This window comes from Accipiter gentilis, chromosome 19 (genome assembly GCF_929443795.1).
Source record: "Accipiter gentilis chromosome 19, bAccGen1.1, whole genome shotgun sequence".
Taxonomy (NCBI): domain Eukaryota; kingdom Metazoa; phylum Chordata; class Aves; order Accipitriformes; family Accipitridae; genus Astur; species Astur gentilis.
In genome coordinates this window covers 16915617-16942994 of record NC_064898.1, presented here as the reverse complement: position 1 = coordinate 16942994, position 27378 = coordinate 16915617, and the positions used below count along the sequence as shown (strand labels likewise).

At 44.4% G+C, this 27378-nt stretch overlaps 1 protein-coding gene across 1 annotated transcript; it reads left to right on the top strand.

The window, feature by feature from the left end:
• PANX1 (pannexin 1) lies at window positions 1-27051 on the top strand. The gene is made up of 5 exons (XM_049823373.1): window positions 1-222; window positions 9975-10114; window positions 20748-20971; window positions 21986-22656; window positions 24706-27051. The coding sequence occupies exons 1-5, from the start codon at window positions 42-44 to the stop codon at window positions 24789-24791; spliced, it is 1302 nt and encodes a 433-aa protein (XP_049679330.1). The 5' UTR covers window positions 1-41; the 3' UTR covers window positions 24792-27051.
• The last annotated feature ends 327 nt before the right edge of the window (window positions 27052-27378 follow it).

Sequence of the window (27378 nt, the reverse complement as noted above, 5' to 3'; positions counted from 1 at the left end):
CCGAGCCGAGCCGGGCCGGGCCGGGCCGAGCCGAGCCCGCCATGGCCATCGCTCACATCGCCACCGAGTACGTCTTCTCCGACTTTTTGCTGAAGGAGCCGCCGGAGACGCGCTACAAGGGGCTGCGGCTGGAGCTGGCGCTCGACAAGATCGTCACCTGCATCGCCGTGGGGCTGCCGCTGCTCCTCATCTCCCTCGCCTTCGCCCAGGAGGTCTCCATCGGTAACCGGCCTCACCGACAGCCCCCCCCCCCCCCCCCCCGGTGTCCGTCTGTGTCCCCCCGGCCCGTCTCGGCGCCTCCCGCGGCGGACAAAGGGCTCGGGGCGGGGTGGGGGGTGGGGGGGGGGGGGCGGCGGAGCGACGCGGAGCTCCGGGGCGGGGGGGGTCAGCGCTCCGTGGGGGGCTCAGCCGGGAGGGGGTTCCACTGGGGGGTAGGGCCTGTGGGCGGCGGGGTGTGCGCGGGAGGGAGAGCAGCTTCCCGGGGGAGCATCCCCAGCAGCAGGCGGGGCCTCCGTGCGATCTGCCCCAGGTACGCTGGGCCTTTCCCGCTCCGCGCCAGGCCCTCCTCCTCCTCCTCCTCATCCTCCTCCTCCGGCGTGGGGGGGGGGTGTGTGTGTGAGGAGCTCTTTGTTCCCCAGCGCTGCCCAGGCCGTCTGCCGTGAAAACGGCCCGTGTGCCGCGGCCGGCCGGCCGGCCCCTCGGAGAGCTTGGCAGGGAGATCTCGCCGCTTTTCGGCGGCTGTCAGGGGCAGGTGCCGAGGGAAGAAGGCTCTCGGAGCTCTGCGTTCGGAGCGCGGGGGGCTCGGTTGCCCGCTGAGGGTGGTCGCCCGCCCCGGGGACGGGGGGCAGGACGGGCAGTGGAAGCTCTTCCCGAAGCTTTCCCCCGCTCCGCGGCCGTGCCAGTTCAAGTTCTGGTGTGAGTCAGTAGATGAAGCGGTGCTTTAGAGGAGAAGGGCCAAGTTTCCCAATTGTTTTGCGATCTTTTTCCCCATCCCCAAGTTACAGAAGCGCATCTGCAGCAGCCTAGTAGCCAGCCCTTTTCAGAGCCTGAGATGATGAGGAGACTCTTGAACCCAAATGACCGGGACTTGTAACCTGGGGGCTTGCTTATAAAATCTGTTTGCTTATAAGAATCGCTCCGCATTTAAATAGCAATATGTGAATGAAGATTTCAAAGGCGAATAAGCAGAACTGTCCATTTTGAAACAGGGGTGAATCGTAGGACTTCCACCCTTTCAGAAATAGTTTGATTTAGTGCATGTACCTGTTCATTGGCATTCAGTGTCCTATACCTGAGATACATCATCTATAGGTTTGAGTCAAGCAAACGACAAGGGAGTGGAAGCTGGAATGGGACTGTGAATTAGTGGTGAATCTGTGCAAAAACATCACGAATAGCATTAATCGGGTACTAGACCGCTTAAGCGATGAGATGCTTCAGACCGCTGTATGTGCATCTACCTACACACCTATTGCGATAGATGTAGTTTTGACCCAAAGCACTGTGGCCTGCAATAACCACGCAGAGGAGTCAAGGACAACCAGGCCGGGAATGCCGAGACCAGATCCGAGCCTTGTGGCAGCTCTGGTCAATCGGGGACTGGATGGATAGAGCAGTATTTCTCTAAACTAACCTGCTGCTTTTAGTTTTAGATCTGCTACTGATATACACACATTTCTTACTCTTAAAGCAATGAAAAAGCGTGCTTGCATTTCCATATGCTAGCTCGTGTATGGGCCCCTTAGTTCTTCCTTCTGCTTCTCCTCTAAGAGTGCTGGATCCAGTTTGAAACAGTGCTTGTGTATCAAGGTCTCTTTTATGAGCTCTATAGAAGTATTTATTTCATTTTTCCTTCCTTTCATAAAGGTCCAACGCACAGTTGAATTTCAGAGTTTGGTAAAGTGTGCCTTTCTTTCAGATGAGTTAGGTTCTCATCTTCGCCAATCAAATACTTGGGCCTCAGTGCGTGTTAATATAACATATTTCATTATTAAACTAATTCAAATTAAAACTGTGACTGCAGTAGATTCATAAAGCAAGACTTAAAATGCGTGCTACATCTTGCATGTGCTTTATTTTGCTTATAATCCCGAGAACCTGTTAGAAGAAAACATGGGGTTTAAAACCGAGCTCTTCTAGTTGCAAAATAAATATGAAAATAAGTATGCGAATTATGCCAGGCCCCCGGTGTGAGTGAAGCTACACCACGTGGTTTCCATACAGAAAGTGATACTATTACTGCTGTTACGGCTGTCACGTATTTCCCACATGGTCCTTGCGGCTTAGCAGGCTGGCTGCTTATGGGAGATCCCGAAGCTGTTTCCATTAAGGCTTTTTGGGGGATAGAGAGGGTCTTGGGGGCTGGGTGTGCCCGGTTCTGTGAGCACTCGTGTTCAGCCAGTGAGACAACAGAAAGCAAGGACTGGTTTCAAACGCTCCCTGACGTAATTGTGCTTTGAAAAAGCTCAGGGGTGCTAAACTGAGAGAAAATGGTAGGGTCCTTTTTAGGTCTGAAGAAGAGCAACTCGGAATCAGGAGTGGTTGTGAAAGCGTTATGTGAGTCGCAGCATGGAAATATCTCTGCCTCCGGGTACAAAAATTGAACACCCTTTCCAAAAATGAACGCTCAGCTCCTGTTTCTGTTGGGATAATTGCGTTCTTCTAACCTAAAATTCTCTCGGCACCTCGAGCTGTCACCTTTCCTTCCCACTCTGCTTTCCTGTTTCGTTGCAGCGTGGTGACAGATAACTGCAATTTTCTTCCTACATGCGGTTGCAGTTAATTGTGCGAAATGATTAAAATGTTTACGAAGGCTGCGGAGGTTTTCTGAAGCCGCCAAGTAACTTCTAGTTTTGATAGAAGTTTCAGGAAATAAGTGAGATTCCAGTTGGGTATCGCAGAGGATTTCTCTGCCGGAGGCACGGAAAACCCAGCGGCTGTGCTGAGCCAGCGAGCATTGCTGAAACTCCTGGGGTTGGTGCCTGCACTGCACTTCGGCATCCCTCAGGGGCAGGAGAAGAACTATATTTTAGAAACCCATAGTCAGCTGCAGGTTTGTGATGATTTTAAGCTGGTTCTGGTAGTGCTTAGCTGTGATTAAGCTGTTCTCTGCCAGCCCTGTGAAGCTTTGCTGCTTGAAATCCTGCAGCTGTTATCTCTTTACAGCTAGACCTTGTTTTATACAAATTTATATAATTTTATGTAATTTTATATAATTTTATACTGGGGACTTGGAAATAACAATAGGATTGTGAGGGTTGTGTTGTGTGTGCTTATATTTCTTATGATATGGGCCAATATTATTTCCTTATATTATTTGGCAGCTCTTGGAGTAAATATACTACAGGTCATCAGGTAGTATGGTGACAGAAACCATATAAATATAGCTAAATCACCCCTCCCTCTTATAAAAAAAAAAAAAAAAAAAAGAAAAGATAAGGGTGCCCTCAGCAATCTATGAGCCACAAATCAGCAGAATTTTATCTGTGCCATTTTTCCATGACCATGTTTTTAATAAGAATAGCTTTGTGCCAGGATTGAGACTCCAGTTTTTAAACTGTGCGTGTATATTGTGAGATATGCTTTCTTACTGTAAACAACTTAGCTGAAAACATAGATATTTATTACCAAGACACTGCTTGTAGCAGGATACTGCAGCCCTAAGCAGGTAGAGTCAGTTGAGCAGAGAGGAAATCGAAACAAGCTGCTTAATTTTGGCAGAGGCTTGTTTCCAGGTTAGTTCTGGGAAAAATATCAGCGGCTGGCTTGGGTTGCAGCCGAAAGAAAAGCAGATTTGAGAGCTCCCCACTTGACATCAAATATTTGCATCTTTTCCCACAGGAAGGTGATTGGGAATTGCTCATACATGCTTAAGCCCAGCAGCTTCTTGTCACCAAATGATGTCTTTTGACGTTCTGTATACAGCAGGTTTCTGGCACCGCCGTGCAGCGGGCAGTGCGTGCCGGCTGCGCTCGCTGCGGCTTCGCGTGGGAGGTGATGGCTGGGAAAGGAGACAAGGAGGGAGGGAGAGGGCTGAAGAGGGGAGTAGAAGGGAATCTCCTGGTAGCCACCAGCCGTCCTTACTACACGTTCAGTTTGGGTGTTGGTTGTGCATGACTCATACATAGCTGGTATGAATTAATCCTCTTGTTTTAGCATCTCTCTTTTATAATATCAGAAAACACCTTGGAAACCTTCCTAGGACACAGAAACCATCACGTGTTGAGTAAAGACACCTGAGAAACTTGGGTATAACCAGCAGGAAGGCCTGGGTAGTGCTACTGCCTTGTCAGTTGTGGCAGGATGCTGGGTTAGGAAGCACCTGGCCGTGGATCAACCCACAGCATCTGCATGAATCTGTCAAAATGAAGATTTGCTGCACTAAAAAAGTCTTATTTCCCTCTGATGCTCTCTGATGCACCTTACCATGCTGGAGGGTGCTCAAAAGTGGGAAAGCGGAGCCTTGCCCTATACCCTACACACTGCGGGGTTAATGTCCCCATTGACCACTGTGGGCTTTGCCAGTGGTGACAATCCTTGCTTGCCCCGCTCAATTTCCACCTAGTTTCTGGGAAGGCTTTTTTCCTCAATTTGTTTGGTTTAGTTGGGATCCCCCCAGTTGGCTGCCAGTGGGATTTGAGGTGCTTTGGCCAGCAGAAAACACAAGGTGAAGGGTATTAGTGGGGAGCTCTGGGTGCTGCACCCCGACAGCTTCGGTGGGTGCCACAAGGGCAGCAGTGCCCATCTGTAGCATCCCTTACCGCATGTCCAGTTGAGCCTGTATCTCTCTATACAAGTTAATCGTGTTTCTCAAATAGTCATGAGAATCAAATATATAGAAAGGAAGAAAAACCCACCACAACTGTGAGACTAAATCACAACAAATGTACAAAAAAAAATAGCCTTATCTCTTGAATTAGGCTCCTTTCCTCTCCTGCTACCTCCTTGTTGGCCCTGCCTGCTGATGTCCCTCTCCCTTCACATTCAGAAGTTGCTGGGGAGGCTTTTGGGAAATACTCCTATCTTGTGACTTCCGTAAGAGCTAGGGGCTAAAGTTAAGTTGGGTATAATTAGGCCAAAGACTATTACTATGGCAGCTGCTGGCTGAGAGCCTGAAAAACATCTCCCAAGTGCTGCTGAAGCAGGCTGTGTGCTAATAGTTGACATTTGCACACCTTGCATTTAGTTCAGCAGGATGCTCTGAAACCCGGGGGCATTAATGACAGGACTGAGTCAACAAGTGTGTGAGTAGCATCAGTCTAGAGCAGCCAGACAAACGGTGAACTCCAAAGCATCTTTCGTTAGAGGTGCAGACCCCAGAGAACAGCAGCATACGCTGTGCTGCTCTTTGGCATGTAAGGAGTGCTCAGTAAAGAGCAGAAGTTGCCAGCATGAAGGACAGGCCTGCCTGGGAAGCCAGGACAAACTTGTAAAAACATTTACTTTCATGTAAAGTCTAAGTTGTTTTTTTCTGTTTAACTTCTACAGAGCCAGGTTTACATTCCCTATGGAAATGATGGGAAGCTGCTTTTGGTGCCAGAATTAATTTAAAAAGCATCATGGCCCTCTCGTGTTGCCTGAGATTTGGGGTGCCACCAATGTTGGCAGTGGAGCCAGATGGTCATCGCTGGTGTTTTGAGATGTTTCTCCTTCAGGTGAAGGGAAACATTTTTTTTTTTGTTTCCCTTAAATCTCACTGGTGGGAATTTCATTCACAAGTTTTTTCCCCATGAATCAAAAACCCTATTGCTCAGAAGGCGATTCTTGATAAACACCCAGCTCTTTTCCTACTGCATGATTTTGAGACTTCTCTGAAGGATAACTGGCAGCCCTGTGGAGAGGGAAAGATACTTGCTGGCTCCTCTGACCCACTCCACTTAATCATTGCGTCACCTGAGCTTTACATTCTGCTACACTTCATTGCCAAAGTAAACCTCAGGGAACAGGTTTTTTACTCCAGCGCACGCATTTGTGTCTCTCCATTACTTCTTTCTTAAACATAGTGTTTATCCTGTTTCACCCAACCTGCCACTTTGGTCCATGAGAAGCATCTATAAAGCTAATAAAATCATTCCTTCTGGTCCGCTCTTAATGCATGTGTGTATACCCACACATACAGTTGCTTCTTCTTTGGCATGCATTGGGACATCTTTTTTCATATTTTAAAATCCTTTCTAATGTTGGGGTAGAGGATGTGCATTGGATGGTGCCTGGCAGTCTGTACATAGTATATGTGTGCCTTGATTTTCTTGTTTGTGGGTTTTACTTTATTGGCTGCTAGGAAGAAAATTAACTCTATCCCAGTTGAAACCAGGACATGTGGATAATTCTTGCTAGATAAAATCAGGTGTTTGGGTATTGTGGCTAGTTCATTTTGCCTTGTGGAAAATTATAGTAGTAATTAATGGCTAGGTTTTAATTCAAGCTTATGCAAATCTTTTCCCAGTGATTGCAGTGTATTAGAAACCAAAAAATTACTTACTAAAGGTTTAATCCTGTCAACTACAACCACCTGATCCTGGTTCAGGAAAAATAGTTCAACATATGATTAACATTGATTCTTGGAAGTACTCTCTGTTAGTTGTAGTTTCTTGATTAGATGTTTAAGTCAGAAGGGGGGTGTTGGGCCACTGGGGAGGAAACCAGTCCAGCTTGCCGGCTTTGCGCTCTCTCTGGTAAGGGATGCAGCCAGAGGATGCTGAGCCCTCTGCTCGTCCTGCCTGGCACCCCGGCAAAGCACTGGGATACTGAACAGGGACTCTTCTTCAGATTTGAGGTTTTCCTTGGGATTCTGAGAGTTTCTTTTTGTAGGTAGGTTTCTTTTTTTGGAAAGCATCTGCAGGGGCAGTAGGGTGGGAATCGCAGAAGTGACTTGTATCCTGCTCATTTAGAACCGATAGCAAAATTTCCACCTCCATTTGGGCAAAAGGAGCCGGAGTAGGCCCGCTGCTTGCATCTCAACTCTGAGAAGTCCCAGCTGGGATTGGGATGTCTTCTTTTAGACACCCGACGGCAGATCCTACCGAAATGAGCTCGCAAGACTTAGGCAAAGCAGATTTGTTACCAAGGCCCAGGACCTCCACCCGCAGGCAGCCCCGTGCAGGTTTTTGCAGTGCTATACATGGCATTTTTTTAATCCTCATTTGTTTGTAAAAGTGTAAGTCAAATCCCCATCGCTCCCTCTCCAAAGTTGGTTTAGTACCAGGGAATGATTACAATAAAAGTGCATTGCCAAGTGTAATGGTAACTTAGCCAAAGACTGTTGTGGCAACTGCTTAATGAATACAGTCATTTGTTATTCCTCATCCTTCTCGCCATGTATTTTATCTCCCTGTTGTTGTTATGGGCTTGGCTGCTGCTTTTCTTTTTCCCATTCTATTACTTGTGGGAGCGAAGGACGGGGAATGGCTTCGTGTCACCAAGCCAGGAGGCTGTTCCTTTGATAGCAGAGGACTATTAGCCTTTCATAAACTAACCCTGTGCATGTGTGCGTGCACAGCGGTTCTGTGAAAGGCATTTGGCCCTTTGCCTAATTTCTCCTCTAATAAAAACTACAGATTTTCTTTTTCACTTCCTCCAGAATAGCCCAACATAAAGTAAATTATCTGTATAGATTTATTGCTATTACTTCTTTGGAGGGGAGAAGGAAGGAAAAAAAGATGGAAAATTGTGACCGTTTCCAGAGGCATTTAATAATCCGTGTGCTGTGCAGATTATGCACAGAAACATCCTCTCCGTTTAAGTCTTAACATTTCCACTGTTAGTGCAAAGTTGTATTTTACATTAACAAGTGTTTACAACCAAGACTGCAATAAGTTAGTCAAAAACCAGTGTAATAACCGGAGCGTCCCCAGCTTCTGCTTGACGTGGAGCTCTATCTGCTTGGCTCCCGTGTCAAGTTGCCAAAGGTTTCCAATGTCCCTGCTGAAACCCTGGGGATCAGAAGAGCCGAGTTCACTGCTCCGCTGCACCACTGGCATTGCTGTAGCTATTCTGGTATGAAGCTGTGCACGTAACTCTTTGGAGAAGGAGCCTGGCTGCCTTTTTCATCGCTAATTTTGGAGAAGGAGGCTGGCTGCCTTTTTCCCCACCAATTTAAACACTCCCATCACTTTCAGTGGTTTCCCACCCCTTAACGAGAATGAACACAGGGAATGTGTTTCTTGTTGCAGATACACAGACATGAATGGGACAAAGCATCTTTCTGAATGCTCCTATTGCTCGCCCTTTGAAAGGGTCGCTTGTTTGCTGCTTCACACCGGGCACAGCCAGCAGCAGGAGGTTCGTGAAGTGATGAGAGCAGAGCATAAATGGTCCCTATCCAGTGGAGAACAGACACTCCAATTGCCTGCTCTTTTCTTTTCTTTTTTTTTTTTTTTTTCCCCTGCAGTGTATTATTTCTTGAGCTTCCACAGCTAATGGAAATTCTCTGGAAAGCAGAAACCCCTGAAGCTTTAGGAGACTGCAATTGCTTGTCTGGTGCCAACTTTACTAAATCACATGAGCTCTGGTCTGATAAACAGTAATTTGTTTTCCCTAAGGGAGGCTTGTGACAGGTCAAACTATGTCCTTATGATACTATAGCCTTAGAAATAATTATAATAGTGACTCATAAGGAAAGGCTTCTAATTATAATGCTCCTTGACTATGCTACATTGTAAAAAGGCTATACAAGTTGCAAGGCAAATGTGGTGGGCTCCTGTTAGAAAAGAAGTTCTTACTCTCTGAAAGCTAAACCAGCAAAAAGACACAAATGATACAATCTTAGACAAAATACTTTTTACCTATAAATCACACAGCAATGCCATTAGCGCTAATTTTGATGAATATATTAAGGGGAAAAAAAAGTAGCAATATTTCCCTCCTCTTGCTCTTTTGATATTGGTGTTGTGTTGGAAGAAGCGTTGGAGGTTGCTCTTGGAAGCGGGATGTTTATGGAAGAGCCATCTCCCCTTTGCGTGCTATCCTGTTTCAACATTTAGGAAAGCCTGCTGGAAGCGTGTGGGTTTGATTGCTTTCACTACCAAAGCTTCAGAAAGAAAATCAAAACCCCGCATCCTGTTTTACTAGCTCTCATGCAAGGAGCCACTGATACTCCACATCCAATAACCGCTCTTCCTCATTGAGGTATGCTGCAGTGAGACTTAACTGGTGCCTGTCGCTGGTCAGAGCAGAAGCTGACCCTAAGGCTGAGGCTGGCTAAATAGCTGCTCTTGCTGTCAGTTAGTGCCCTGATGTTAATTTGAAGTTCCCAAACAGCTCGAGAGGTGCCGCGAGTAAGTGGGGATGACTGCGCTGGTGAGGAGGGGTCTGGTGCCCTCAGGAGGTGTCTGGAGACCACGATTGCTCTGCCAGAAGTTACCTGAGGAAATCCGTGTTTTCACATGCGTAACGTGAACCCCTCAAAATTCACGTGCAGTCTCAGAGGCAGAAGAAGTGGCAGCACTCTGGGCCAAACCTGCCCTTGCATCGCTGCAAGGACTGCTGGGCTGCGGGAGTGGTGTTTGAGGTCTTGTTTCAGTAAAGGTGTAAGCGGTAGGTTGTGCACTTGGGAAACACAGCGGCATGATGGTACAGGATGGTAGCCGTTTCCTCGGGAAACCAGCCTTTATCTGATCACACTTTATATCTGCCGGTTCCCCTTTGGCCAACCTGAGTCAAGTGCAAGCGAGAGAGACATGTCTTGGAGGTCACGTTCCCCTCAAAACTTAAGAAAATAGGCCTAAAAGACAGGTGCTTCTAATATACTGTCTCAACCCTTAGGAGACATCAGAGAGTTCCTGTGGGAGTTTAACCCTTTGAGTGCAGTGGGAATTTAGTGACTCTCCTCCCTGCAGAGCTGCTGTGTTTCATTTGATCGCTTAACCTAATAGCTTTGAATACCACAAAATCTCGAGTATGAGCTCTTCTTCCTAAACTTGATCTCTTTTTTTTAATCTTCCAAGGGTGTGATAACTTTTGCTTTGTTTTCCCAGGTGCTCAGATAAGCTGTTTTGCACCCAGCTCCTTCTCCTGGCGACAAGCTGCTTACGTGGACTCCTACTGCTGGGCAGCTGTGCAGCAGAAGCAACCATCCCAGAACAACTTAGAAAACATTCCCCTGTGGCTGCATAAAGTATGTACGGATCTCCTTCTCCTGGAAAAATTGTCCCCATGTCGAAGCCTGCCTTCGCCTCACTTTTCTTGCTCCTGTTCTCTGCTGTAGTCCTTGGCTTTGACTGAACTTTATTTTTCGAGAGAATGTTTTCTTTCCCTTACTTCCAAAGAGGGTTGTACTAGAGGAGGTATTTTCTGCTTCTAAGTAAAGGGTCTGTCCTGCCATAATAACAAATGTCACCGGTTATCTGACACAAGAGTAATGTTAATGTTGCTGTGTTGCCCTGGAGCTGAGTGCCTCACCTTGCTTTAGCCAGGAACTATTTTAAAATCAGTATACAAGACACAGCAACTGCCCTAATGCTTGTAGCAAAAACTTACTTTAGGAAAACGGGATAGTAAAAACATTTTGTATTTTTATTGTATTACACTTGGAACTCGTGGCAGATAGGCATTTTGGGAGAGGTGAAATCCATCACTGGTACCAACGGGTTTAACCCTGTCTTCAGTCTGCTATTCTGAGCTTCCACAGGCTTGCAAAGCTTGCAAACTGTGAGCTGGCTTTCACTGCTCTAGGTGAAGCTTCATCATACTGAGTGCACAGTAAGAGACTTATTTTATGGGTAAAAAGTGCAGTAGGTACTAAGATACTTGAGCTGGCTCGAAGCAGTTGGCTGAGCTTTGGCAGGAGTTACAAACCCTGAGTAAGTGCCATGCCAGTGCCTGGAGCTGACTCAACTCGAGAGGCAGCATCACCCTGTTTGGGCAGGGCTGATGCCAAAGAAATGCTGTTGGAGCTCTGCAAACGTGGGGGGTTGTGTGCTGCCTTCCCCATCCCTTTTATTACTTGCTCCAGCAAATAATACCCCTGGCACCTGGGAGCGGAGGAGAACCTGGTGTTAGAGGTTGCTCCGGTCTGGGACCTGCAGCACCTGTATTTCTGGGGTTTGCTGCTGTATCCTGTACCTCAGCTTTTATTATTGAGTCAGCTGGTGGTATCTCCTCTGAAAGACTCTTCAGGGCTGTCTCCGATTCATTTGCTGACTCAAATCGCTAACTGTGGGGATTTACTACTGCCTTCTCCAGTTAGCTCCACTCATAACCTTGAGCCAACAGTCTTGGCGTTTCATGAATATTAAAGCCAGACTTGTTGGTTTCTATCCTGAACTCTTCCTTGCTCAGTTAGTTCTCCACTTCCCTTCAGCCAGGCTTTCTACAGGGGCCAGTCGAAGCTGCTGGGACATCTCGCAATGCAGGTGGCTTGTGTGGATGGAATCTCCACCTGCAAACCTGGATACGTTGCTGCCCCTGTCTCTTGAGGGAATGAGTTCTTATTGCCCAATTTCTTTATGTTGAATTTTATGTCCTAGTCACCTGCTGATAGCTGTAAGTCTCCTCGTTTGCCAGCGGTGACTAATAGCTTAAGTAGTCATACGTTTATGATGCAACCCATGTTAATTTGCTGACTGGTGCTTTTTCAGGAATTGATGCAGGGCCCTTCTCCCCACAGTTCCTCCATGATAGCTTAATGGTATGTGATGTTTCCTTGTAAGTACCCTGCAGACTGCCTGCAAGAAGTGTGCCTGAAGAGCTGAGTCAGAGCTTGTAGCAGAGGCTGGGTGCTTTGTCTTAACCTCCCAAATCCATGCTTAGTCACCTGCCTTTCCACTAAGCCAGGCACTGGGAGCTGCAGATGCTCTTTGGAGGCCAGTATTAATTAATATCCTTTTACCTGTTGTTCATCAACTTCCATGCTTAGCAAGTTTCCAGGGAAGGAGCAGTGTTAAAGCTATTAGCGCCGACCTTTGGTTCCCCCTGTGGTGGGAAGATCTGAAGGTGTTTGGTTGTTGTTTGCATCCAGGGCCAGCAGATGCCTGCACTGCTGGGTGGCTTGCCATGGGGGCCGATGGCTTCTGCAGGAAAACAGGGCTTGGGTTGTCTCCTGGTGCAGGCTGTGCGCTGCAAGGTACGTACAACCTCATTGCTGTGCAGGTTTTGGCTAGATAACCATTCTTAAAATGGGCAGAGCAGAGCCTTTGTGGGGAGCACAATGATGTTAATGAGACAAGGGAGCCTTCGTAAACGCAGGTGAGAGAAGATTTGACTCCGCAGTGCAAGGGCAGGGATTCACGGAGAGGGACAGCAGGGATTGTTAGGCCCAATTTTTCCTAAGACAACCCTTGAGGCTTTTTTTCTGCTTTCTGACCAGCAGCGCATTTATTTGCAAAGCATCTCACGTTCTTTCTAATACTCTGACTCAGTTAGCGTCTCGCTATACTGGCGTGCTACAAGGCTCTGTAAGAAATGCTTAAGGAGGCATTAGGTTACAGTTTGGGGGGATTGAAGTTGTAGGTCCCAATTCCCGATTGAAATGGATGGGTTTCCTGGTGGCGTACTCCCTGTGGTCTTGTCAGAAGAAAAAAAAAAAAGTGCTGTCGAAGTTGGTGTCCTAGGACAGTGCTCATCATGGTATAGAGTGGAAGTCGGACCGTGTAGCTCCTGGTGAAGAAGCCAACTTGCAGCAACTTGCCCTGCTTTTGTTCTAGGCATCTGGTTGCTCTGAAGGACCATCAAAACCAGGTTGCATTACAGAAAAACGGAAACCTTCCCATTTCCCTCCTACTTCAGAGTACAAGTTTGCTCTGGGATTTTTTGTTTTTCGTTCAGTAAAATGTATGTTTCAGTTTTGGACAGTCCACGAAGCTTGGGCACCTTTACCTGCTGTCCTTTCTGCTCTGGGCGATCTCTCCCAACACTTGAATGTATCAGTTTGGAAACTTGTTTTGGAGTGGAGAGGAGGATCGTACTGCAACTTTCTGGGTTCCCTGCCTCTCTAGTGGTCTGTGCACTCCCAGAGGGTGCCCAGGGCCTCTCTCCTTGGAGAACATGATTTTTTAATTTTCCAGTGATCCTGGAATAACTCTTCACACTGGCTAACCCTTAGCAGAAAGCAAAATGAGTTGTGTACTCAAATGCACAATTCAAGAAACAAACTATCTGCAGATAGATAAATGGAAAGGAGAGACTATGGTACACCCTGCCTAAATTTTTCGTTTAACACGATCTCCTCCTCTTTGTCAGTGAAAAAGCTGACAAAATGATTATATGGTTGAGTCCTCTGACAAGAGTCATCTTCAGTTTTGTCATTCATGAAATTAGTCTGGTCAGGCTTCACTCTTCTGTTGTCTCTGTTTTCTTCTGAGGTTTTCCGTTCAGGCTTAATTCCCTCATGAGGTTTCTTGTGTACATCTGAAGTGTCAGAACAGAGATACTAGTTTCTAAAGTATTTGCTCCCTCTGTGCAGATAGTTTGCTTTCTGTGTCTAAAGATCAGTGCTCCACCTGACAACTTATTTTGATAAAACTTAGCTTGATCATTAACTGGAATAGAAACAAGCTTTTGGCCATTGTGAGTGGGCAGTCCTTGCAGTGTGCTGGAAGAGGGGACTGCACTGCCAAGCCTTTTTAATCCGTAGTGCACAGAGAAATTTATACATAAACACATGCAGGAGAATAGTGATCATCATCTTACTGGCTCTTCATAGCCACCAGACATGATAGCAACCAAGCCAGCAGGAGCAGTTGGACATTGAGTGATGATGTCTCTCTAGCCCTGAAATCTGGATTGCTAGGATGGAGGTGCCTATGATCAAGAGACTTCTAGGGATTTTTTAAATTACTCTATTTTCTAGTCTATTATTGATGGGGGAGAATTAAGGAGGAAGATAAAGGTAAGGAAAGTAGAGGTAAAGGAATTAGATGGTTCTTCAGAAGAAGGGGATTCATACCAGTGTGAAATGCAGGCAAATATTTCATCTGACTGACAGCAGAAGGAAGAACTCTTCACACACGGCACAGCCAGGAGAGGTCAGTTGTCTGGCTCAGATCTCTGTAAAGGGACAGGGCAAGTGCTGTGGGACCTGCTCAAAGCATTGCATACAAAGAATGGGTCTGAAGTCTTTGTACGCCTGAAGTGAAACTTACCTTGTTGAAAATATTCACTTTTCTTGATAGAAGTAAGATTTACCACGGACCTGTGGGTTGTTCTTTGAATTGCTTGTCTGTAAATACACCAAAAAACCCCTGAGGTTCTTCATTATGTTGTTGGTATGATTATAATCACGATTGTTATCTGGTTCTCCTTACTCACTGTTTGTACAACTTCTTAGTTGACTGAGGACTTCTCATGTTTCACCTATAAAACCCCACCCAGAGGGATTAAGGGCTGTCAGAGCAAGGAAACCTAAACGCAGACGCATTTATAAGCCATTCTTTGAGAGTGTACGGTCACATTAGGCTTACTGACTGAAACTGGAGAAATACAATTTTTAAGCTGTATCAAAACAGAAAGTAAGTAACAGGTGGGGTAAAAAAGGTCATGTGTGGTTTGAGGTTCACTTTCAGGTCTGGAGGCAGGATAGTATCTCAACCAGTCATTTATAGCTCACTTTTCTGCCCTAAACACCAGTGAAACATCTCCCATTGACTCAAACAGGAATAGGGTCGTATCCAGAGGGAGCTTAATACCTTTGCTTCTGGAAACATGCCATTGCTGTCATTAGCCTGTTTGGGGGCTGGTGCCTTTGCTTAGGCTCTTCCTGGTGGCAAACAGAAATTTGGAACTGAAGAAGCAGGCACTTCACCGTGATCTTGTATTTTAATGAGAAATATTTTCATCTCAAGTGAGCGAAGACACTTCAGTGTTTCCTTCTTTGTTGAGTACTATATGCCAATGAATTTTCTTAAGGCTGTAATGCAGACCTGTGCAGCTTAACAGCTTTGTGCTGTTGTACTTAAAGTTACTGTCTGACCACTATTAGGTATGGTGGAAGTCAGAATGTTTGCAGTCACTTCAACAGCGTTTGCCCAGAGGAAATAAAAACTGAAGATGCAGTAAAATTAGAAAACTGCTGTTTTCTAAATGCCACTAAAATGGTTCTCATCTTCTGCCAGCCATCTTTATCCAGACCTTGGCAAGCTTTCTGTAGATTAGGTCCTTGAAAATGCCTTTTGGGTCACACCACCCTTGGCAGCTACGTTTTCTTTGGATGATAAAAGCATATTTGAGTTTATGAAGAAGTTTTTTAAATGCCCTTTTAACTTATTTGCTCTGTATTTACTGTATCTTAGCACAGTTGAAGCTGGGGATGTAATATAATAGACTATTTTGTGGTTTAGTCTGGTTTTTCCTTTCACTTTCAGGTGAGTGTGATGCTAACGCATCTTTAAAAGACAGTTTCGTGATTCCAGTGTCTTATGTGCTTATGCAAACAGATTACTCAAACACTTCCTCTTCTATGCTCATGCATATGTTCCGGTTGAACAGTTGGTCGATTTCTAACAAATTAACTTAAACAGACTGATGTCTTCAAAGCTTATTTCCCTGGCCTCCCAATAAAAGGTGAAAAAACTCATGTCATGAGAATATTAGGAATTCACTTTAATATTTGTAGTTCTAGCACTGTATGTGCATTTATCAGTGAAAGGCTATGCGTGTGTATCAGGAGCTGAAATGTAGTGAAGATGGTTCACATCATTCTGAATATTTGTCTGAATGTAGATGTTCACAAATTCTGGTAAGACAGAGTTATTTTGGAAAATATGCACTCAGTTTGTGTAGATAATCTTCATGAGAGGAGCAAATGCAGGCACTTGAATAAATAGTCATGACTTCAGAACAGTTCAGTGTGTTAAATAGGCACAAGATTTCTAGAGTTTGGACTGCACGCGTGCAGGTTATTCTTCTTCTCCATTCATAGTAGCTCGTATTGATTTAAAATTGCTCAACCTGTTCATGGTCAGCGATGTAAGAAAACAGCACGCATCTATGAAGTGCTTGTGTTTTGATGTGTACAAATTATTTGCTTTGATGATAATCTTCATAGCTGCTTTTGCAAGTGTAGAACACAAGACTGGAAACAACGTGTTGTGCTGAGATGGGGGGTCGGGGCTTTGCATCGTAACGCTACTGGACATCCTATTCCCTAAGCTCTCGCTGTCCAGAAAGATCATGCTTTCTGCGTTGCAGGGCTTGGTGGAATGTTGTGCCACAGGCTACGAAAGAGCCAGTGTCAGATCTGGTCCTCTTTTTGTCTTTGACTGCCCTGTAGGGTTGTTACTCTCCGAGTACAGCTGTGAGATAGAAAGGCACTAATTCTGCAGTTCCCGTTTCAGTTACTTCTTGCAGAGCAGTGATGTTGAGCACACACGTCTTTAGCCTGGATGGAGGAATCCTTCCCTGCACAGATTTCTGCTTGGATTTCAGTGCCTCGTCAGTACCAGTTAACATGGTACTTCGGTGGTTTCTGGTGTTGAGTTTTCAGACGTGTCCTGCTCAGGTATGAGGTACTCCTGGCTTTCAGGGGGAGTAAGGATATAGCCTGTAATGTATACAGAGCTTAAAGGTTTGTCAAGTGAAATGGACTGCAGCACTATGCAGCACGTTGGGACTGTCCCACCCAACGTGCCATCAGACTAAGGGACAGGCAAGGCAGGTGAACCTGCTCCCATCACCTTTAGCTTTCAGGAGCTCAGCAATACTTAGCAGAAAACATATAGGGGACTCTAGTTTGAGTCCCTGGTGCATACGCTACTAGTTTTGTCTGTCTCATGCTGAATATTAATCACATGGTACCTATGCCTAGTACCTTCCAGAAACTTGGATTAGCCTAGCTGAAGCTCTCCTACTCTGTTTTTGAGTGCCAAACTCGATGGGCTTTTGCCTGTCCTTATCTCCTTTCAGCTGGGTGGAAACGAAGACTCAGGGCATCCAGGCTGAAGCACGGTGTTATAGCCCTCAATGCACTTTCTACTAACGAAGTTCAGAAAAGAGCATTTTGAACCATAGGATATTGTATCTGTTCTAATCTGTTTTCAGAGGACCTTTCTTCAGTTATGCAGTCTCATACCATCTTATATCCAACACTGTGAACTTGCCATTGAAAAAGAACTTGATAACTAGACAGCAAAGGAAAAACTGAATTTTACTTTTAGGCCAATATCTTTCTCTGGCGTATCATTGCCCATACAGTTCTTGAGGTTGGTGACACTTCCTATTTAACTTAAATACTACAAACTATTCAGGACTGAAGTAGCATTTCCTCCTTGTGTCTTTGGTGCCTTGGAAGTAAACACATAAACCATAAAAGAATGGTGTATGGCACATGTTCATCTGCGTATGAATACCACGGAGTCGTCGTCTTAAAATGGGAAGTCATTATGTGTGACTGTAAAATGCAGTCAGATGAGCTGGATAATCCGAATCTGTTGCTCTGAAACCTATGACTCGTGCCAGATGACTTTGCATTTTCACTTCTGCCTGTTGGTTTAAGGCCTTAAATTTTAATGATTCAAAACAATTTGCTAGTTATCTAACCCTACTGTTAACAAATAGAACAAGCGTATCTTTCATTTTTAAAAAAGCCAGAATCCGAGAAGGATGGAGTCATGCATCAAGTGCTGTGGAAGGGCTGACAAATACAGGCTTTTGTTTCCAAACAAAAAGAGCTGGACTAACGGTCACGCTGCTGCTCTGGTTTTGAGACCATTCAGAAAAGAGCTGCATAGTGTTTTCTCATGCTGCCATAAGCTACAGCTTTGGGAGTGATGAGAGCCTGGCGAGGGCAAGCCCAGTAAACGCGTGGCAAATGTGCCTTTGCCCCGTGCTGTGATGCTTCTAGGTGAAAAGGCAGTGGTGGAGGAGTCGGGCAGAGGAGGAGGTGCAAGGGAAGGTGGCAGAGGCTGGGTTTCGTAAGACGACAGTCTGTAATGAGGCAGGGGAGATGGGGGGGATTGGAGGAGGTCTGGGGCAGGGCAACAGGGCTGATGCCAATGTGCTACTCAAGTGCAGAACGTGCCCACGGAGTCTTTTCCTAGGTATAAAGGAAGGGATGGGGACTGGGACAGTGGAGGTTTTGGGCTGTGACTTCAGTGTGTCAACTGTCTTGCTTCTTGAGGCTTGTCTTGTAGGCCTTGGGGTAAAGAGATCTCAAGGTTTAATCAGATGCTGCTGGCGGTGTTCCCAGTTTTGTGGCTCAGAAAGGGAATTCATAAATCCTTTGACACCTGTAAAATTTCAAATGAGTGAGTCTTAAAGCCAAGTGGTATAAACCAATATAAGAAGCTTTGGTCGCTCCTTACTAAATCAGATGTTTCTTTGTTGTTTCTTTCCCTGCCTGGCACCAGTGGAAGGGTGCTAAGGTGTATGACATAGAAGTGAAGTCAAACAGGCTTTGCAGCTTGTACAAGCTGGCATTTGTTAAGGCCTGTGGAGAGGGTGTTGCAGCAGCTTAGAGGAGCTTAGATAAGTTTAAGCTGTGTTCATAGATAGATCATTTCTATTTCTACATAATACAAAATTCAGAGGACTGAAAGAGCCTGGACATGAAAGCATAAAGCTTTGGGTAGACCAAGGCATCCAGGACTTAGAGCTGTGAGACCTGGTGGCATTGTCCACAGTGATAAATACGAAGGGCAGATCCTTGAGCTGTTGGGTTTGAGTTGATGAGATGCCTACAAAACCATGCTGGACACGCCAGAGCTTTACATCTCAACTGGAAAGGATAGACTGGGAGAAAAAACAGGTGATATGAGGTTATCTGCTGCGTGCAAAGAGGGCAGAGGGGCAGGAGGTCAGAAGGAATCCCTGGGATCCCTCTGGCCTGTGGGGTCAATCCACGGCGGTGGAGAGGGGACAGACCACAGCTGTGGTACACAGTACAGGGTTGATGCTTCTTCCTTGCTGGTGGGGAAGAGCTACCTCTAGTGGGATGTACCGTATAATCACAGTCAACTCTGCTTTGCTAACTTAGGTTTTTGAAACAATCTTGTTACTGGGTCAGCCCATCCCTGCAGGATCTCCGTTTCAGTTTTAAAGGTGAGCCTTGCTTGAAGTTTTCTTTCTCGAGGGCTTGTTAAAGACTGAAGTAGCAATTTTGGCCAAGTTCAATTATGTTTCTACTGAGCAGAAACAGTTCAAGTATGAATATATAAGAGGGGTTAAAAGGGAAAGCTGACCTTTAAATACAGCATCCTCGGTTTTCTTTGGCTATTCTGTGCTTCTCGCGGCTTTGTCTTACTGAGTGTCACAGTTTTCCAGTCTGACTGCTATGTAGAGAACGTGCACATCCAGAATGATGGTTCGTATTTTGGTCTCCAGTTGCTGATGCAGTTCCTTTAAGAAGTCAGCTTTTATTTATGTGTCAATACGTCATATGCATTCCTAGTATTAATAATAATATAGGATTTTGCTTTAATGCTAGGTAAGCTTAGAAGTACCTTTCCTGGATAAAATGTTCAATAACATCAAATTACTTATTTTGTGCATACAAAACTTTAATTGCTCTTAATGCAAATACAAGTTAACGTATTAATATTAGGTCCAGATTCGCATCTTGTTAAATATCTACAAATGTAAGTCAAGCTGTTCCACTTGCACTGATTAATGACTTCAGTCTAAGTTTCCTCTAAAATTCTCCATTGGCTTTTTTAATGTATTTGCATGTGTGCATGGCTGTAACATTTAAGATGCCTTAAATATCTTTCAAATTTGTTCACCACAACTAGTTTAGAATTCCTTAGGAACTGGTTCTGGATTTGAGTTAAGTGCGCTTACTGTCAAAAGTTGAATGTAATATATTAGAGTTCAGCCAAATTTGCAGTACGTTTTGTTGACTAACTGCTTGTCTAACTAGATCTTACGTCATGTCTCTGTAAGGGTAATGTTATGTATGAATGTACACCTTGAATGTAATGTCACAGAAGATAGAAAATACCATCTTCCCAGCAGCTGAAGGGAATCAGAGGTTATATCTCATGGTGAAAAACTCCTGCTTGTCGATGACAAGAAGAAAAACGGAAAGACTTCAAGCTGTTGTATTTTATACCTGCTTCAGCCCTTTCCCTAAGCAATGGGGACTGTGTAAGGGCTGACTTCTCAGCACTGCATTAGCACCAGACCATTCTGATGCTGTGTGTTTGTTTCTGTTTAGGAGTTACCTAAAACTATGTAAATACCCTTAAATATTACAACCACACTTGCATCCTTTACAGTCACTGTATGTCATGCGCTCTAAACAGATGTGTGTGTTTGCAGGCAGGTGCAGTGCTGTAAAGGGTCTATTCATTAACCTCCTGACAGCTAATGGGGAGCAGGAGAGATTTTGCTGGTGTTTGGAGCATTTTAGTTGCTATAAACAGTGGTGACACGTCTGGGAGGGAGAGTTGTGCGACACTATCCTCTTCTTCCAGTCAGCCTCTCTGACAACTGCTTTGATTGCCTTTGCTATTTGTTGTTCCTCAGGTTAATGCTGCCTTTCAATTTCAGCTCCAGCAGTGCAGTTCTGAATATGCAATGAAAATATTATCAGGATCATGGTAACTTTATTCTGCCCCATTTTATTTTGTTGGGTTTTTTTTTTTTTGGCAAAGCTCTAAGCAGCAGCAAGGTTGCTGGAGCTCTCTGAAAAAGAGGTTTCACTTTCCTGTGTATCCCCAATAACCACAAAAGTGGGTTTTACTAAAAGCATTTAAATAAAATTATAGGGAATTTAATAGGCTTATAGGGAATTTAATAGACTTATAGGGAATGATGGTGACTGGCTGACTTATTTTATATACACATGGAGCCTAACCTGAATTCTTTTCTCCCTTCAGTTCTTTCCATACATCCTTCTGCTCGTCGCTATCCTGCTGTATCTACCATGTTTGTTTTGGCGCTTCACCGCAGCACCTCACCTTTCTTCAGACCTGAAATTTATTATGGAAGAACTTGACAAAGCCTATAACAGGGCAATCAAAGCTGCTAATAGCATCCGCAGTGGAGACCCCAAGGACCCCACTGACTTAGTTGCTGCTGTTAATGAGAACTTGACACAGAGGTAAGATGCTTGGGCTTGGCTTTCTTTGCTCTTTTCCTTAAGCTCTTAACAGATGTGACACCTGCGCTCTCTTAGAAATTTATTGCAAAGGTCTGAATGGTGACCTGACAGACTTTTAAATTTGGTTATAAAAAAGAAGATATCTGAAATCACTACTGTGGGCATGTGGAGCTGGAACTTATAACTTTCTTTTTTCGAAGAAAACATTTGATGAGCTCTTCAGATTCCTAATTACCTGAGATGTCGTGATTCCTTTAGTTGTAGTAGGTGTAAATTAGTTTTACCCACTACAGCATAAGAAAACGGGGATGGCTGCAGCCCTCAGTTCTCAATGCTCTTGACAGTCGCTTTCACGCTGTGAGCAAAGTCTGTTATTTGTCATCTCCTGTCCTTTCAGATCTAGGTCTGCAAAGCTTCTGTTTAAAGAAAAAAAAAACCAAACTAAACACCAAAACCAACAAAAGCAAAATGGGTGCTTGATCAAATTGGTGCACTGTTCTAACCAGATCCAGTTTCTGCTTAATCCTAGGTCAGGGTACCTGTTTCACTTTGCATGTAGGGGTACAAGCAATGCAACGGGGACTTAGGTCTGTTCTTTAAAATGTGGAGTTAGGTCTCGACAAGTAAAAAGCCCTCCAGTGTGCTATTATTGAACAAGTGCTTGGGAAGTCTGCTTTTCCTCATGGATTTCCTTACTATATCTGTTTTGTATTGGAAAAGAACAAAAATATTTTTTTGCTGCGAGAGCAATAATTTTTTCCATTTTCCAATGTTTGAGCTCTCTTGTCTCTTAAGTGGCTTTTCTGTATTAGAGTATCAATATTCTTAATTTATCTGCTATTCTGTTGTTTTTCTGTTGACTTCAGTAAAACTACCCTTGATTTACCCCAGTAAGAGGAATTCCAGTCTTGTGTCTATTTTAGAGTACTAGGTTTCTTTGAAATTTGAGGTAGGTGAATGCTGCAGCATCTGGCCTGTGTGATTTGTTTGTGGTTTTTTTTTCCTCTCTTTCAGTTTGTGGGAAATATCTGAAAGCCACTTTAAATACCCAATTGTGGAGCAGTACCTGAAGACAAAGAAGAATTCCAAATGCTTAATAATTAAATACATTATCTGCCGTTTACTCACACTAGTAATTATTTTCATTGCATGCCTCTACCTGGGCTACTACATTAGCCTCTCCTCTTTGAGTGATGAGTTTCTCTGCACTATCAAAACTGGGATCTTAAAGAATGACACAACTGTTCCAGAAGTGGTTCAGTGCAAGCTTATTGCTGTTGGTGTCTTCAAGGTACTCAGCTATATTAACCTGATAGTCTATCTTCTAGTGATGCCGCTGGTAGTGTATGCAATGTTTGTTCCGTGGAGGTGGAATTCGGGTATTCTCAGAGTGTATGAAATCCTGCCGACTTTTGATGTTCTGAAACTTAAGTCAAAGTGTTTTGATGACTTAAGCCTTTACCTCCTCTTTCTTGAGGAAAATGTAAGTGAACTTAAATCATTTAAATGCCTCAAAGTGCTGGAGAACATTGCAGTTTCTGAGAAGTTTGATGTCATGCAACTTTTGGTAAACCTTGGTACCATTAAGACAGATACCATAGATGGGAAGCCAGGGACGGCTGTGTTGGAGAAGCCTGAAGAAACAACTACAGAAGAGCTGGAAAAAAATGCAACAGAGCTACAAGGTAAGGTGACCTCCTCTTTCTTCAAAAAGAAAAATCAAAGAAAGAAACATCACAAAACACCACATCTAAATCAGCTGGTATAGAGATAAGGAATCCATTAAACCAAAAATTCATTCATGCAAAACAAAGCAGGTTTCATATAGATGTGTATTCCCTGCTAAAAACATTTTAATATATTCTACAAGAAAACAGACCTGCTTAGACCTTGCTATGTTGCCTGCACTGTAACTGCTATAACTTCGTGTATGTGCCAGAAGATTGTGGTGTTACAGGTCAGTGGCACAGGCTAGATGCTGAAGCGTCTCTCAAGTTGGTGGTCCTTGCTGACATCTCTGCAGTAAGAGGCTTCAGCTGTCTGAACTTGAACTCCTTAAGACCACCTGCACGGTAGAAGAGCACTAGATTGGTCTACAGTAGGTTGTGCTTGAAGAAGCTCCAGTGAGAAAGCTGGTGGTTTCAGGACATTTGTTTTTCAAAGATTAGCTCAAAAGACTAGTAACTGCTGCTTCCGCTTTTCATTGAGGCTTTGGCAGAAATCTTAGATTAATGTAAAAATAAGTCTGATACTCAGAAATGCCGCTGGCAGAGGAACAGAAAATGACAAAAGAAGGGAAGTGGGACTGGGGCCAGTGAACATGCTCCTGTTCCTTCTTATGCAGAGAGAAAGGAAGAGGATTGTGAAGAGATTTTTGCCAAAATGGTCTGAGTCAATCTGGATCGGTGCAGCTGTTCTCTGAGTATTCCCACCAGTTCCCAGACACGAGCGGCTCTGAGCAGTCGTTCTTATATGAGATGTAGTCTTAGATTCTGTGCTAAAAAAATGTGGCTTGTCTTAAACGTGATTCCAATTCCCTTCTCAAGTGCAGAATTGGAGAAGAGAAGCCAAATATCCAGGGAGAGGCATAAAGGGATGAAAGACCTTTCTTCCCATTTGATGTAAGCACGGCTGCTGTCGTAGCTGTCCGCACAGAAGCAGCGGGACACCGGTGCCTGCATCCCCTGAACGAAGTAGTTCAGACTCTGTGGGCTGCCTCTTCACAAAGTCCCTGACTCACAGAAGTGAAGGTGCTTTGAAACGTTTAGCCGGTGACCTGAGTAGGCGAGCACAATGCTGAGGGCAAGTTAAAGAACTGTTTCAAAGGCAGGAAAAAATTAAATCTACTTTCTCTTCAGAAAGCTATGCCATGTGCTTAATAAAAAAGAAGCAGCAGCACCCAGAGGGTAACTGTTCCTCCGTACTTTGGTCAAGCAGTTCTGGCAGGCTGAGGTTTGGAGAAGTCAATTTGTACAACAGGGGACTTCAAAACAAACAGGCAGAATTATTTTCAAACTAGAAGAAGCACTTCTGGCAGCCAGCTCTAGTACAGAAGTTTGGAGTAATTCTGACAGAAAATTGTTTTTGTCTTAAATGTGTCCCTTTGTGAAATGACAGGTGGGTGGGTTTCGGTAGGAGAATTTAAGAGCCCAAGGTGGAGGTCTCTGCTCAAGGAGCTGAAAAAGCTAATACAAAATCTGACTCATTTTTATCTGAAAGCAGAACTTTGGAGACTGTTTTCATCTCACAAAAACACTTCAAAGACTTGTTTTCCTCCAGAGCAGAACAAACTCATGCTTGACGCTCTGTTCAAATGCACTGCAGAAAGAAGCTGCCATTTCACGACCAGCCTCGGCTGGTGCAGCCCTCTCCTTCGGCCTGGGTGCAGCTGCAGACTTCACCGCCCGTCAGCAAAGCTTCGCCTCTGGCTCATCGTCTTTTCTTCTGCCACCAGTGGCATCAGCACGTTTCAATTAGTAACCGTGTTAACAAACCAGCGGTAGACGCTGACTGGACCGTAAGGGCGGGAGAGGCTGCAGGGCATCGTGCCGCTGGGTGCCGCAGCTGGAGGGTGCTCAGCAGCTCCAGCACCGTGCAGGACAGCCAGCCTTGCCCCACTGTCTTGGTTGCCTTTTCACTTCTAAAGGTTTACTTTCTCTTTAGTTTTGTCAGTGAGAATATGGCGAGCGGTTCGATGGCCGTTTCGCTTCTAAAGCTTTACTTTCTCGTTTTAGTTTTGACAGACCATGACGCAAGTGACAACGCGAGTCCGAGAGAAGATAAAAAACTTCGCCAAAGACTTATAGATTCTTCATGCTGATGCTTCCCCGCCGCGGCAGGCAGGAGCTTTGTACCGCAGGAGGGCTTCTCCTCCGCCTTCGCTGCGCTCCACACAAGGTGCTGCTCATGGAATGCAATAGCCTGACAATTCCTCAGAGGCCAAACTGGTTTACAGACTACTTGTTCTATAATAATCACCAAGCACGTACCTGAAAAAGCATATTGTAGACTTCCATTATTTATTAAAAAAAAAACCAAAAAGACAAACCACACAAGGAACAAGAACAAAAAATTTCTATCATGAGTAACAAGTGACATGCACTGAATGCAATCAAAGCTGGCAGCAGGGAAGAGCTAGCACTATACAGGAATGGGAAACATAACCCTGTAGGTAACAAAAAGAGATGGCCATGTTGCATTCTGAAGTGTTGCTCTGCCCAGAGCAGCCATCTCCATTCTGGGGTTTGAGGCATCTTGGGGCTCTCTGCCCTGGAAAGGGGGGGGGGGGTGGGGGGGTTGTTTTTCTATTTTAATGAGTCTGGTTAATCTGTACCAGGCAGTGGCTGGCCACTGATACTGGCTGTGTCTTCACAGGAAAAATAGAGGTTGCTCTGTTTAGCCTGAGATGTCTTGGTTAGCCATCTCAACGTTGATGTCTGGGATTAATTACTTGGCACTGATGGAAAAGAAACTACAAACAGGCTTAGTATGAGGGGGTACTGTAAATGCTAGGGATTTTGAATTTTCTATGTATTCGTAAGTTAATAATGTCTTAACACTTTCTTTTTTTTTTTTTTTTTACAAAATTTAATGATATGTAAGCTAAATGTTAGTTTAATTTCTATTTCTCAGTTGTTTTGGTCTTAGTGACTAACAAATCTGCCTTGGAGTTTGGACTGAAGACCAGTGAAGTTGGTCCCATTTTTTGTAATGGTTTGTAGAAGTTGTTCTGTAATGTTTGTATGTGTGGAATTTGTTCCAACATGTTCGTAGTATCAAACACAGTATTAGCTGTGCTGTTTTCCAAATCCCACTTGAGAAGATGGTCTTATTTGTATTACAGTAGCACCCGAGTGCCTCAGCAGAGCCAAGCACCCGATAGGCAAAGTGAGGTGGATTGGAACAGATAAAAGAAGGGAGAGCATCTGTAAGTTTGAAAACTGTCCTGGTTTGTTATTGGACTGTTTTGGGAGAGTAGCATTCAGCTTAGCGTTGTGCCCCTGCCCAGGACCTCTACCTTCAATGAACATTAAAATGATCTTTGTCTTGAATTTTAGATACAAGGTGAGGTGGGTTTAAGCACCACAATGGCAGTGTGTATCCATCACAAACGTTATATGCTCACTTGTTTTTCCATATTGTCCATGTGACGGAAATGTTTTGCCTGTCACCTCTTCCGAGTTGTCTTTTTAGACAAAGTAGAACCTCTTTTATAGCTTGGTAGGACTTCCATTTTCCCGTTCGTCTATGTCACCTGCCATTGCGTTCTCAACTGTTAGCATTCTCCACTTGGCTGAGGATGAGGGGGAAAAAGAAGTAATTGGTGTTACCATCTTTGCACAGAACTGTTTATGTACTGCAGCAGATTTCAAAGAGATAGTGCACCTACTTGAATTTGGCAGCTGTTGTTAAACAAGTGGATCCCAAAGTGCTGCCATGCTATACTTCAGGTTAGTGTTACAAGAACTCTTCAGTTATTATATGGCTTTCAGCTGAGACAAGCCTTATTTAAAAGAAAGTCTTTAAAGCCATAGTATTATGCTACCTCTGCAGAGGACAGTAGCACAGCTGCAGTCCTAACGTCTGTTGCATTACCAGCAAGAAACAGGGCTTGCGTTGGGTACTGGTGGTCCAAACTGCTCAATTTGACTGCCATACTTCTCCCAGCAAACTTACAACCCCTCTGACCCTTTCTAGATTTTTTTCTGTCTGGCTGTGCTGGTGTGTTGCTGATGGTCCTTTACATGTGGGTAATGCAGATGCATATTGTGAATTGCGTGTTTTGAATGAGGAGCTATAGTGCAATACTAAGATTTTGTGATGTGGATGTGTGTTTGAACTGTTCGATGTAAGTAGAATTCTCAGTCTTTAAAACTCGAAGCTCCTGAAAGCAACGTGTTCATGTTTCATGTTGGATATGAACCTCTTTTCACTAATTCCCCTTTTGTATTTTAAAATATGACTTGCTGCAGTGAATCTCTTGTTGTCTTCTAAAGCACTCAATAAAATGTGTATCAATTCTTCTCAGTTATTTAAATAAAATCAGTTTTGTGAACTACAGCAGTGTAAGTGACTGAAGGTTCCAGGAACAGTCACATGTCACCGTCTGAAAACCTGTAGTGCAATACATGTCGTCTGATGCTAAAGCCTGAGTAAACTTTTTGGACAGTAGTTATAATTGTGTTCTTTTAAATTTTGTTCTCATAAAATTGTCAGAGCAACATGAATTGGTTCAAAATCTATTCAACCTTTAAAAACTGTTGAGAAAAACTTCAGCACGTGATAAATAGCCTATGTATTGTGTGAGTTACTATCTAAAAATTGGCCACATTCTGAGCACATTTGAACTTTCCAGCTGTATCTTGCTGTTCTAAGATGTGTTTCTGCAACTGCCCAGCTCAGTTCTA

Bases quoted from the DNA above. Each gene is read 5' to 3' on its own strand.
- PANX1 (XM_049823373.1), top strand. From the start codon at position 42: ATGGCCATCGCTCACATCGCCACCGAGTACGTCTTCTCCGACTTTTTG. The intron at 20,972-21,985 runs GTAAGATGCTTG...CCTCTCTTTCAG, and splicing joins AATGAGAACTTGACACAGAG to TTTGTGGGAAATATCTGAAA. The intron at 22,657-24,705 runs GTAAGGTGACCT...TTCTCGTTTTAG, and splicing joins AAATGCAACAGAGCTACAAG to TTTTGACAGACCATGACGCA.